Below are 13,744 nucleotides of genomic sequence, written 5' to 3'. Positions count from 1 at the left end.
GGTGATAGCAAAAGGCCAAACCGAAGGTTTTAAAGGGAATAACGACAGTGTTTCTTACCAAAATAATTAATTTATTTTTTCAAATTAAACTACAACCGTCTTTTGTCAAATAAAAAACTATTCCAAGAAGACTCAGCTTTAGAAGGACTTCAAGTTTTTTTTTTTTCAAAATTTACTTTTCAGCTTCTACAATCCTTCATTTGTGGGTTTCCCTGTGACTGCATCAATCGTGTCTTTTTATAAAGCTGCTTTATGGCTTTAAAGCACCTAAATACTGTCAGACGACGAAACTACAAAAAAGTACAGACAATCTGACACAAGATTTTATAACTGACCACGAAACAATAAAAGAAAGTAAGAAGACTAGGGTGGTAGTAAAAGGTTTTAAAGGGAATAACAATCGTTTTCTAGCCAAAACATTTATTTAATTTTTTTATTTGTTATAATAAAACCGTACTTGCAAATGATGAATCTGTACTAATGAGGTTCCGCACTTTGGAAGTGCTTGTAATATGTTTTAAAAAGTTACTTTTCAGCATCTTCCCTTCTTCAGTGGTAGGTTTGACTGTTGTTTTAATCAATTGTGTTCTTTTGTAAAATTTTTTAAGGCTTTGAAATTCGGTCTGGAGATCAAACTATCAAACACACAGACAATTTGGTAGAAGATTTTGTAAGTGATAAAAAAAAATTTAAGCATTTTGTCACAACTTTACGTTATTGCCAAAAATGATCAATTCAGTATTTTCAAAAAAAACCCCCCTAAGTAAAAATTCGTACTATGATGCAAAACATATAACAAAAAACCACACAAATTTTAAAAAATGGCGTACAAAAAAAACGGTAACTCGTTGGCCTTTCTTTGATCAACTAAATGACCTTGGAAAATTGCCCAACTAGGGTAAAATTTTGTAATTTGACGATTAATCGGAAAATAAAGACTTTTCTGAAATTGAATTGAAATGGCAATCCATTGGGCAGAAGTGGAGTTAAAAACAAAAAATAAAAAACCAGCCGTTCGTACAAAATACGGTCGGTACTACCTTAAAAACCTGATTTGTAGTTTTGATTGGTGAATGTTTTGGTCTGCGAGTCGAAGGCATGTTGAACCGATGGAAACTTTCGTGGATTTAATACCTCACTGAAGATGGCGTGAACAGCCGTTAGATTGAAACCGTAACCCGCGAGTGTGAACAGACCAAGTAGATTGGTCAATTGACCAGTTTAACATGAATATTTGATACCTAAAACATATTCTCTGAGAGGAGGATCTCGGGCAGGGTGTCGAGGTCTAACTAGACTAATGTCCAGAAAATCTATAATTGGGTATTTAAACGATGTTGAACTCCCATGACGACTTAAAAGGGGACGACAATGTTGGTGGGTCACGGATTTGAACTATACTTTTTTTGTCATTCTACACTCCAAAATATCGGATACGTATTAGTTACTTCTTGTGAATAGGACGTGGTTCGCCATTTAAAAAAAAAAAATTTTATTTATTTTTTTTGTTTTTTTAAGTTGAATTTTCTGCTATTTGATAACTTTGTTTCGTCGTTCTACTTGCTCAAATCAACTATGTGAATATATCATTTTTACAGCATTTTTTACATAAATTGCAATAAAATTATAGTAAAGTTTATCAGTAACCAAAAAATTCCAAAAACCAAATGTTTTTAACTAAACTAGGTCAACAAAAAATTTTTGGTGAAAATAATATGAAATTTCTTTTTAGAACCTATAGAGCCCCGTAAATACAAATTTTGAACTCTGGATCAATGTATGGTCTTGAATATCTACAGATTGACATATTTAAGTTTGTTTTTTACATCTCAAATGACTGTGACATTTCTTGGCAATGTTGGGACTGAATCAAGGAAATTTCAGATCGCCTGTAACAACTTAAATATGTCAATCTGTAGAAATATTTAAGGTTATTTTGCCTTGATGGTGGATGACCTTAAAAAAGGCCTAAATCTTGGCATTAGCAATTAAATTTGCTTTCTTCTTTTTCTTCCATACCTTGGTCAGAGTGTTCGTAAGTGAAAAGTGGTCGATACTTCTAACACTGAAAATATAAATTTTTGTTTGAATTTAATTTTTTGACCCATAAAATTTTTCCGAATTTTGAGAAGTCGTAATCGAAATTTCTGAATGAAAAGGCTATAATACAAAAATGGCTAAAAGGTTTTTAACGTAAAAAAACTATCTGAAAGAAGAGCAACTTAGCTTTTGGAAGAANTTTCTATAAGAAAATACACTAAATAGCAAAATTATTTGACAGAAATTAACCTTGATTTTTTAAATGGAAATAATAGTCCACTTTTAATGTTTGATACAGTTATAAAATGCATTTGACAATTTTTTTAAACGAATTATCAACCATGAAAACCGGTCCACCAGATTTTGAGAATGTTAGAGCTTGCACTAGAAATGTCAGATAGGCAGAAAATTCGTCGAAATTATCAGTCAAAAAATTAATTTACACTGAGTTTCGCGAAAGTCGGTTTCTAAGGGTTTTCCAATGCTGAAATCACGACAATGAGGTTAAAATCAAGTTTTGACCATTTTCTGATCTACTTTACTTACAGGATGTTTGTTAAAATATGAAAAAAAAAACAGTATTTAGTTGATTTATTTTTTTAAATCATACCAAATTAGAATATTCTGTGTTGTATTCGTAGAATATTTTTGTTTTTATGTTAATAACAATGAAATTAATACACCAAAACTAATATTTTTTAAACCTCTAAATAATGATTTGACTAATTAGAGCTGCGGAACAAAAATTTCAAGGGAAAATTTCAACTTTTAACAAATATTTTTTGGCGAAAACAGAGCCTATTCACAAGAAGTTGTGGAAATCCGATAATTTGGCATGTAGAATCTCCATAAAAAGTTTGGTCCAAATCCGTGACCCACCAACCTGGTCGTCCCCTTGTTAGCGGGCGAAACGCGTTTGACATACCAAAGCAGCGAGGATTTCTCAGACAAAAACCAAACAGGCTAACAAAGCACTAAATGAACAATGACTAGAGACATATAAACGATAGACAATAGATCAAATGTGCATACTGTGTGAACAACTCAATGGTAGATTGACAGAGTTGATTAGGAAACGTCCACTTTAAAAGTAGAATACAAATGAAGCTAGGGTGTAAAAATATTAATTCGTTGTCGCAGTGCCGAGAATAATTGAGGTATTATGGGAAAAAATCAAAAGCAATAATAACTAGTTAACGAGCCTTCCTCACATGTTGAAATATCAGTGGTCCCGGCAAAAAGTGCATCAAGTCTAAAATCTTAGTTCATGGGTCACTTAGACTAAATCTAAAATGGGTTCTCAGGCTGAATCGGAAGTTTTCCTCACTCGCGGTTTTCTGTCTTTAAGGCTGGTCCAGGTTCAAATATTAAGATCCTCGCATATTTCTGGTCTATTTAATTTTAACGACGATGTAGTCGCATGACGGTTGAGGTCAAAAGAGTGGAACGTTATCTCACGTAGTGTTTAATTACACCGAAAAGCTAATGTAAATGATCGCTTTGCCCTGGGCCAGTCAGCAGGAATAAAAAACAAAAACTCAGCGTTCGTGGTTCTTCTGACATTCGTTTTGTAATGCACGACGAGGAATTTTAATTATGTCATGATATGACCCGGTTTTTTTATTTTATTTTAGAGAGCGGTAAATGATCAATTTGAGATGAGATTCTTGTGCTGAGATATGTTTTCTACATTCCAAGATTTTCGTGGCTTTGTTATTTTAATGTGTTTTTTTCATTCAAGGGATAAAAATTTCTTTCATTGAAAAATTCGTTGTCGGAGAGATTTTGAGAATAATAATTTCCAAGTATGACTGATTGATAGGATATTTAATGATGTGACAGAAATTTATAATGATGATGGCAGATCATGCTTCATTCTCTTGCAAGATGAGGGGAGGATATGTTTTTACTATTTCGAAAAATAGTGCACATGCATCATGGAAACAGGGAAAAAACATGATTTACGACTCTATTGTGAATATAATTTCAAGGTTTTTATATATCAGTCGATTTGTTATTTTAACTAGTATAAGACAATATTCTGGATCATATGAAATCAGATTAGATCCGTAAAAAGTTTCAAAAAAGGTAACAAGCTCTTAGTAAACTAAGCCAAAAAACATTTATGAAAAAAAAAAAAACAATTCGGATTCGTTTTCAGCACTCTTTAACGCCCTTAAATACGCATTTTCATCGCTATCAAAAAAGAAACATTTTTGGGCTGGTTCGCCAGGGGCAATTTTTTTCTCGCTGATTCCAATGTTTCCACTTAGAAAATTCATAGTGAATTTATTCCTCATTCAACGTTATTACAACGTTTACTTAAGGTTTTGGTTGAGATAAAAAAGTCAGTGTCACGAGCGGGATTCGAACCCACGACCTTCGGCTAAATACGCCGCTGCTCTACCACTTGAGCTATCGTGACTCCCATCTCAACCCCACCATTTGAATTTTCCCTCCTTTTTGCCATTTTTCAAATCCGAGTGGATCGAAGTCACGATAGCTCAAGTGGTAGAACAGCGGTGTATTTAGCCGAAGGTCGTGGGTTCGAATCCCGCTCGTGACACTGACTTTTTTATCTCAACCAAAACCTTAATTAAAGATTAATTAATTGAAAAGAATTTATTTGGTCAATCGGACCTCGAAACCTAATAGATGTTATTACAACCATTGGTACCACCAAAGCTGAATGTTTCTAATTTCAGCCTATATCAACTATATTTAGATTTAATGCCATTATAAGTGAGAAAAATAAGGATAAAATAACGAAGTATATGTCATTACGTGTAGTTTATAGGGTTATAAAACCTTGTAAAGTTTGATATAACAAGCTGAATCGGTTTAATGCTATCATTAATTTTGTAACTTTTTAGTAAATTCGGAAGGTAGATGGAAGGGCAAAATATTTGAGCAAGTTTTAATTTTGTATCGAAGGGTTTATCGAGTGCTGAACACGAATATCGACTTTGTTTATTGTGAGAAAAAAACTTTTAACCAACATCACTCGGTCACTACGTCAAAATTTGACAGCCTGTTACTCAACCCAAGAAAGCCATACATCATCCAACTTTTCACAGGCCCACCATTTTACCGATTCTAGGAAAACTTTCCACATAACTTCATAAATCTAATCAGTTTGATTTTCGCAGGTTTCGTTCAGCCGTCCAGCAATGCCACAATGTTGTGGATGTTATTTTCGTTCTCCCTGATGTCTAGGTTTTTGATTGTGTTTTGCACCCAAGCAGATTTTTGTTCAAGGGCATCCTTCCATTCATTTACTATCTACTTTTGGCCTGTACTATGTACATTGGTGTGTCGTAGTTCCCAAACTAATCCTTTTGGGTGTTCTCCAGGGTAGCGTTCTTGTACACCCCTTCCTCAAACCGGACCACACAGCGATCATCTCAAGCAACTTTGATCCTGTCGTTTCAACTCGAAACCAACACCATACTTGAGTCTTGGTGTGAAAAGACACCAAAACATTCACTTTTTGCAACAACAAAAAAACAATTCACTTCACCAATGTCCAACTGCGGACAAGGACTGAGTTACCTTTCACAATTAAACGGCTGCTTTGTAACATCATAATCCTGAAGCTGGCCAGTGAGTTGTAAATAAAAGGTGAGCACAATAGATCTATTCAGGTCGAGGTGCAGTAGGTCTTGTGGCCGCCTCTTTTATCCCTATCCCTAATATCTTAGTGAAGCTGACTTAAGGACTGGAAAGATGAAGTTCAGCCAAACTGATCAGAAAACTCCTTAATGCTCCATTTTATGTCTCTGAACAAACCATCCTTACAGACCTAAATATTCCTTTTTATCAATGGTGACTTTCGTGTTAAATACAAAATTTGGACTCATTAGAGTACTGTCAACTGGGTCATTTCTCAACCCTAGTTTTATTTTCATTGCATTTTCTTTTTTTACCTAATCGAAGCTAGTTGTAACACTTAGCAATATGAAAACAAACGCTTTTCTCGAGTGGGAGAGAAATAGACTAAATGTAAAGTCACCCGAAATAATTCAGAAGGTTCAAACATACAACAAAAAAACACTTGCTCTGACTCCCTAATTCGCCCAATGCAGCTCAGTAAATCGAACAAGAAAAATCTCTAGATAATCATAAATTAGAGAAGTGTAAACTCAGAATGATAGGACTATCTTCCGGTTATTGAATGGGTATATTCAATGATGACCCCATTTGTATGTTATGAAATGAGGAGGAAGAAGCAGCTACCCATACCATCTTCGAATGAAAAGCAACCTCTCACCCAGGTAAGGAACGACAGGCAATGACCTCATTAGGAGAAGAATCGGAATCGACAGATTGAACTATGTTCCAAAGCACTATAGCCTTCTGGAACCTAAACCCCCACTTCCTAATCTCCTTTCATCGTCATCATAATCTTAAATTGGCATTAATCAGTTCTGAAAAAATTGACAAAGACGATGTGGAAACCATCTTGGCAAATTATCTCTCCATTCGAGATGATTCTAAAAGCTCGGATTCTTCCGTCCAATCAGAAAAACCCTCACATATTCAGTTTCAGTTTTGTAACAAATACCCTTTTCTACCATACAGCTCACAGGTTCTGACGCCAAACAATAATATTATTTATACCTTTATAACAAACCCCCCCCCCAATTAAATAAAAGCTGGTTTCTCTCCCCACTGCCTCCTGGTCTGACAGGTCTGTCAGATTAGTTTATAACTAACTATTTGCTCAATGTATATTATGTACAGATAGCAATAAATAAAATAAATATCTTTAAAAAAAAACTTTATAACAAATTATACAAAATTCCAGGGATATTTGAATCGGGGAAAAAACCAACTGGAGGAACTAAAGCTGTTCTTTTGGAAAAGCTTCTTTGAGGCTCTTAGTGAAATTGATATTTTTTTTATAAATAATAATAATAATAATAAAACCAATCTTTTACTAAAATGATTCGTTTTTCCATGGGTTGCATCAAAATGATTCATTCATTTGTCCAATCAGTCCCAATCTTTCGCAACGGTTGCTTATTGTTGTTGTTTAACGCCATGTTACCATTTTCAATTCCAATTACAAATCAAAGCAACAATTTCTATTATAAAAAAAATTAATAATAAATAAATATTGGGGTGAGGCCATCAAAACAATTATTTTTTGTATACTGTAGTACATAGATGGCTCAAAGATGAAAAATGGTAAGGAAATCGTCATAAACAGGCCCCAAATGTTCCAACACAATTATGTTTCAAGCATAGCCATAGAAACATGTGCATATAATACTATCAGATGGCCAGCAGCTGTAAAGACTACCAACGAGATCAACTCAAAACTAGTCTGGATGTAAAAAAAACTGAAAAATAGCCAAACGCATATCGAAAAGGAATCATTCGACAGATTTATTACCCCACAGAACCCAAGAGGAAATCTTAAAAACCTCCTATAATGGTCCTGCAGCTCATCCATATGTATTGTAAGAATTGGTACGGAAATGGTCAAGAAGAAGTTTGATCATGAGCACCACACTTGTTGTTTACGGCTTAGTTGTTAGTAATATTTTTATGCTCTTTAGACTAAAAATGAAGAAAATCAGGGGCGTCGGTGCCGCAACGGTTTAGGCGTTGATACGGCGCTCATCACTGTAAGGTAAAGGTCCTGGGTTCGAATCCAGCGGCCCTGCATACTACCATGGGCTTTTTTTTCAAAAACACCGACACCCCGAGGGTTTATATGACCTCTGCCGTTGCGAACCCTTGTAAAAATTTTTTTTTTAAATCAGTTCAATTTCATCCTTTCTAGAGCCGACTTGTCGAGTTAATTTTTTAAATTATTATTTTCTTTGATGAAACGATAAATTTGAGTAAAAAAAATAATTTTTTGATATTAAATTAATTTTGGTTCTTAAAAGCATGGTTTTTTTAAGTTAAGGAGAACTCAACCGGGCAGATGCTTTGGCCAACGACGGACTTGGCGTCCATTACGCAGCACAAGTCCTGAGTGTGCCGCGCTCTACCATCCACTATGGTCTACAGCGGTTAAGGGCCACCGGATTATCGATCGAAGAAAAAATGTGTTCGACAGCTAGAAACGATCGTTTCCTTGCCCTTACCGCACTAAGTAACCGTCATTTAACGGCTTTCTTGATTGCTGGTCAACTCTAAATGGTCCGTAATTTAAGGGTGAGCTATAAAACAGTCATCAGAAGGATGAGATAGGCTCTAGACGTCCCGCATCAGGTTATCTGGATATTCTACTGGAGAGGAGTAGAAAGGTGACCATTCGCAAACCAGCACCTCGCTTGGACACATGAACTATTCTTTTCACAGGTGCGGGTTTGGTTTGTGGCAATCAGTTGTCCGGAACTGTGTGTGGAGAAAACGCGTAGAACGCTTTATTTCAAAGACAGTCGTGGTATGGGGTGGAATCAAAGTCTAGGCCCGTACCGAACTGATTATCGTACAGAATGGATCTTCGACTGAACTAAGGTACATTAAGGTCATTGTTGAAGCAGTCTCATTCGCTCCATTGTGGACAACTTCGTGGTAATGCATGGCTCTACCGCATGAACCTCGAGTTGTCACCCATTACTTGTAAGATTGTCACAATCAACTGGCCATCACGTTCTGAGCACTACATGAATTCTATAGAACACATGAGACATGATAAAGGGACGGGTTAATAAATGATTTTAAACGTTAATTAAAATACCCTTCATCAATCACGATACACTTCTCCCAACGTGATAGCAAATAATCTGTAACCTCTGAATATAATTTTGAGTATTTATTATTAACAAATTCTGTAAACGCATTTTTAGCGATTTTCGGCCAATAAATGTTTTATGTGTTCAGCTGTCTGAAAATTGGTAGTCGGTAGGCGAGAAGTATGGAGAATAGGGTGGGGCTGAGGCAGAACCTCATAACCAAAATACAACACTTTTCGTGTTGTCAAATGTGAGACATGGGACCAACAAAATGGGTCTTTTCCGATCGACCAAAGATGGCTTCAGTAATGCTAATTTCTTGTGCATTGCTTCAATTTCGGCATTGATCGTTTTGTCAGGATTCAAGAAGCTGTAGTAAATCAGCCCAAATAAAGTCGACCAGGAATCAACATTAACTTTTTTTGATGAGTTGGGGGCTTTGGAAAATGTGGTGCTGCTTTTCTTTGTTTCAAGCCAACGTCCAGAACGTCTGCTGTTATCGTAGAGAATCCATTTTTCATCACAAGTAACAACTCTTCCAGAAAAGGTTCGTTTCTGTTTCGGAAAAGGAGCGTTGTGCAAACTTCAAAACGATGATTTATTTTTCGATCGTTTAATGCATGAGGAACCCAACTTTCGAGCTTTTTAACCTTTCGCCTTAAGGTGATCAGAGACGGTCGATTTGTTAACTGAAAGATTCTCTGCAAGTTATCGAACAGTTGTCGGATTTCTTCGACCAAAGCTCGCACAACATCATCATCTACGACCTTCTTTGTTTTCATGGCTAAAGTCTCCCTCTCGAAATTAGGTAAATCGAAATGATATACTAAATGAAATAAACAACCATTTTTGTTTGGAAGAAAATTAAAAAGTTGACATTCGTACAAAAGAATAATTCATCAAACGTAAACAGTTTATTATAAAGAGTGGTAATTGAAAGAAAACACGAAAACCAGCATTATTTTACGGACAACCCAATAACTTAGAAAGCTTACAACCGTTTCTTTTCTCGCAATAGAATTTTAATCAGTAAATTGCAAACGGTCAGCCCTTTTTGCCACTTAAAGTCAAATTATCCCGAAACCCTCTCTACTTTTTAATTAAAAAATGAAAAATGAAAATTTGGAAGTTAAAACATTATTCGTTAGGAGGATCTAAATTAATTTACATTGTCAAAATAAGAGGAGCTAATTCATCAAAAAGCTACTACATACTACTCTGTGGTGGATATTATGGCTGATGTAGCTAAAAAAAAGTACTGTTGCGCTCCTACTCTTTATTACAGCATATCTTAACTTCATGCTTCCGATAAGCTGCCTTAGCTTCATACAAAGTGGACACTTTCAATTATGCTGACAGGACTGAGATTTCCTTTTCTTTAAGCAACATATTTCCAAAACTCCAGCAATACTTAATCACCGCGATCGCTAAAAATGCAACAGAACCATGATTAAAAGAAAATGGCAGGGTCGGTGGGCCGGATCGGCCGAGAAGCTCTCGCGTATCAAGACCACTGTCGGTAGGTGGAGCTCGGAAAACCTGGCCAGTAGAAGGTGGGTCATCCTCACCCGATTAAGAATAGGCCAAGCGAGGTTGTCCGGCAAATATAGAAAAGTTTGTTCGATGTGTCCTACCTAATTGATGGGCGCAATTCCTTGGCTCCATATAGACAGCATATAGTTATTAGAATCGTGCTTCAGCATGGCAGCGAGTGTCTGGGCGCCTCTTCATATTTTGGAGGAAACAGGGTTGTTTTATGTTACATAATACTGATAGTTTTGTATAACCTAGCGTGTGTGGAGAGAGGATGTATTTATTAGCGGGAATGTGTAATGTGAGAGGATGGCGGAATATTGAGAACCCTATCGACCCTCGTTTAGGTTAGTTGTGTAATAGGTGTTGAGGGTGATAGAGGAATATCGAGTACTCCGCCACCCTAACTGAGTGAATGGTAGTATCTTTACCCGATTAATAATGGACGAAGTGTGACAAGGACATTTACTTTTAACGTGTCCGGCATGTAGAGAAAGGTTGTTCGAAGTTTACCATCCAATTAAAGGGTACAATTCCTTGACTCCGTACAGAGAGCGCATAGGATATGAAAATTGTGGTTGAGCACGCCAGCGAGTATCTGTGCCCCTCATCCTTATTTTTGGAGAATACAGGGTTTTATTGTATATCGTAATGATAGTTTTGTGTCATTAGCGTGTGTTGAGAGTAAATGTATTTATAAGTGTGAATGTGTAGTGTGAGAGGGCCGATGGCGGAATATTGAGTACCTCGTCGACTTCAATTAGGTTAGTTATATAATATGTATAGGGTGATGGAGAAATATCGAGTACTCGATCACTTTGAATGTAAGTATTTAAGTATGTAAATAAGAAAAATGTATTTAAGGGTGAGTGAGAATGTGAAAAGTATGTAATTGCGTTGAGTGCGGAAATCACCTAGCTGTTGGTATAGTCCCTGAAGCCCAACCCCGGCGGCTCGTCGGATAAGACCGAGTTCTGCGGATTACCAACACCCGGAGTAGGTGATTCTTGAGGCCTGCCGGTAATTCATTGTAAAGTAGAAATGCTGGAATTGTTGGAGAGTAAGTGTCCTTCTGTTTTCCTAGTCCATTCTTAATCGGGTAATGATCCCTCTCCTACGGTTCAGATCTTACCATTTAGTCAGTTATAACCTTTACTCTGTACAAGTGCAATAAATGGGTGTGCAGATTTATGCTTGTACAGGGTGTCCCAGAGAAAGTGCAAAAAAATTGTGTGTGATAGTACACCCTATTTGCAACTTCCAACGTAAAGTCCTTATACCTATCTTCAGTCTCTGACGAATAACGATTTTTGTTAATTATTCCATGGAAAACGATACCTTATTTCACAATAACACGAATATCTATCACACCTTCTCCTTAGCGAATCCCGAAACGTAGAAAATCCATAACACGGGATTGCTGTTTGTTGGTTGTAGGTGTACTGTTCAGTAGCGAACAGTGGTGAAGATTTATGGATCAAAAACCTCGAAGCATCAGATAAACTTAGAACCAATCTGGCCAAAAAGAGCACGGATGTGGGTCAGACATCGTGGTCATCATTTTGAAAACAATTTGTACTGTCTAATGCTTGTAAATACGTCAATAATTTATTGTGGATAAAATTATACTACTTGAAGATCAAACAATTCTGTTTATCATCATCTTTGTTTATCATCAGTTGATCTCATGAACGTTTTTCAACAATTGATACGCAGCTAGTCTACTGTAATCAGGGGAGGGTATGGATTTCCTATACCGTTTGAAAGCTTAATAAATAATGAAATTTTCGTGAAGTTTGACAATCCCTAGGACTAAACATAGGGGCATATTATTATACATTCTTTTTTTAAAAAACCAAACTTTGTAGTATTTTTAAAATTTGAGCATTGTCATTAAATTATTTCAGATGAAAATAGTATAAAGTAAATTTAATGCTGAATCCAAAACTGTGGTAGCTCTGATGCTAGATATTTGTGTAATTCTCAAGTAAGGTGACGTTTCTTAAGGAAATACAAAACAAAAATCGTAATTCGTCAGGGAATGAAGATAGGTATAGGGACTATACGTTAGAAGTTGTTACAAATCAGGTGTACTATCACCCAAAAAAAAATTTCGTACTATCTCTGTGACACCCTGTGTAAATCAGTAATCAGCAATCCAGAATTCGTTTAGAAAAAAGACCCATATTACAAACAAAATTACTTTTCTTTCTACTCCTCTTAAATTACTTGCAATTGTACCATACAGGTTGCGGGACTTGGACCAAGACCAGAATACAATTTGTAGCTACACTTTATTTTAGTGACAAAAAAAAGAAGCGTTTTTTTGAAGGGTGATAAATAAACGACGTGAATGATGCAAGGCTCACATTTTAATCAAAGCAGCTTTGTCCACTTTGACGATTGACGTGCAACAGTTCCTCTCTGTGTGCCAGGGAGTAATCGAGCCCGTCTCTGACACAATGCCCTCGGTAAATGTCAGATGGTGCTATTGTAAAACACTACGGTCAGTCAAACTTCCACGGTTCCATTCTATATGGCTAGATTTACACTTGTGAAATACATGAGTATTTACATACAGCGACCGTTCTTCAAATCCTCAACTAACTCACAAAACAGGAAGTGTTCGACAAATAATTTTGACTACTACCGCATGACGTCATCATTTGCGGGACGATGAAACTGTAGTTTGGCCGTTTCCGATCACTCACTTGTTTGTTTTATCAGAACATCTTGAGGGCTAGATCATCTGATAGAACAGACTACCCAGGAATGACATACCAAAACGATCCATAACGACCAAACTACACGATCATTACCACTCTATCGTGCATCTTGAAATTTGATCATTACCGGTCATTTCGATCTGCCTAACAGTTTGCTTTCCTAAAAAACTCAGGTAGTCATCTACCCAATTTAGCTAGAAAATCACAGAAGTAATACCCAAAGAAGTGCGTTTTTCAGGCATTTTGCCTTCTTAAGTGGACGGTCCAGGTGTTTTAAATCTGTCATGACTATCACATGAAAATCAAATAGACCCACCGGTAAAAATGGCGAAATGTCAAGCCAGCGAGGATAGCTGGACCAAAATGATAAGAAACAAAAGAACTACAGGTTCATTAGTACCCGCAAGAGGTCATTAGTACCTAGTACTTTTAGAACATGTAAACTGTTCTACACCAGTAACTAACTGTATTGACAAAAAGGATAAAAGGACAAAAACTTACAGAATACTTTTAAAATTGAACAAATCCTTTTCTTACCTCCCTTTCGTTGTTCGTAAAAGAGATTCCTAAATTTGGCATTGCTCGAAGAATTGCGACTAGAGATTGGATTGTGTTGCTGTACACTACAGGCCGATATTGCTTGAAATCCTCAGGCGTGAATCCGCTTTCATGAATAATTCTGAAACAAACAAAAAAAAATGAAAATTTGTGAATGTATAAAACAGGATGGACAACTGATGCCGAGTTCGA

The 13,744-nt window shown here is 36.3% G+C and overlaps 1 protein-coding gene across 1 annotated transcript in view; it reads right to left on the bottom strand.

The window, feature by feature from the left end:
- The window catches only part of LOC106661135 (guanine nucleotide-binding protein G(o) subunit alpha), a 111,902-nt gene that overhangs the window by 39,055 nt on the left and 59,103 nt on the right, over nucleotides 1-13,744 (bottom strand). The window contains exon 3 of the mRNA XM_014384351.2: nucleotides 13,532-13,673. Coding sequence (XP_014239837.1) covers nucleotides 13,532-13,673 — 142 coding nt within the window. The remainder of the gene's footprint in view (nucleotides 1-13,531; nucleotides 13,674-13,744) is intronic.

Source organism: Cimex lectularius, unplaced genomic scaffold (assembly GCF_000648675.2).
Source record: "Cimex lectularius strain Harlan isolate CLEC.00 unplaced genomic scaffold, Clec_2.1 scaffold60, whole genome shotgun sequence".
Lineage (NCBI taxonomy): Eukaryota > Metazoa > Arthropoda > Insecta > Hemiptera > Cimicidae > Cimex > Cimex lectularius.
This window is presented reverse-complemented; position numbering and strand designations above follow the sequence as displayed.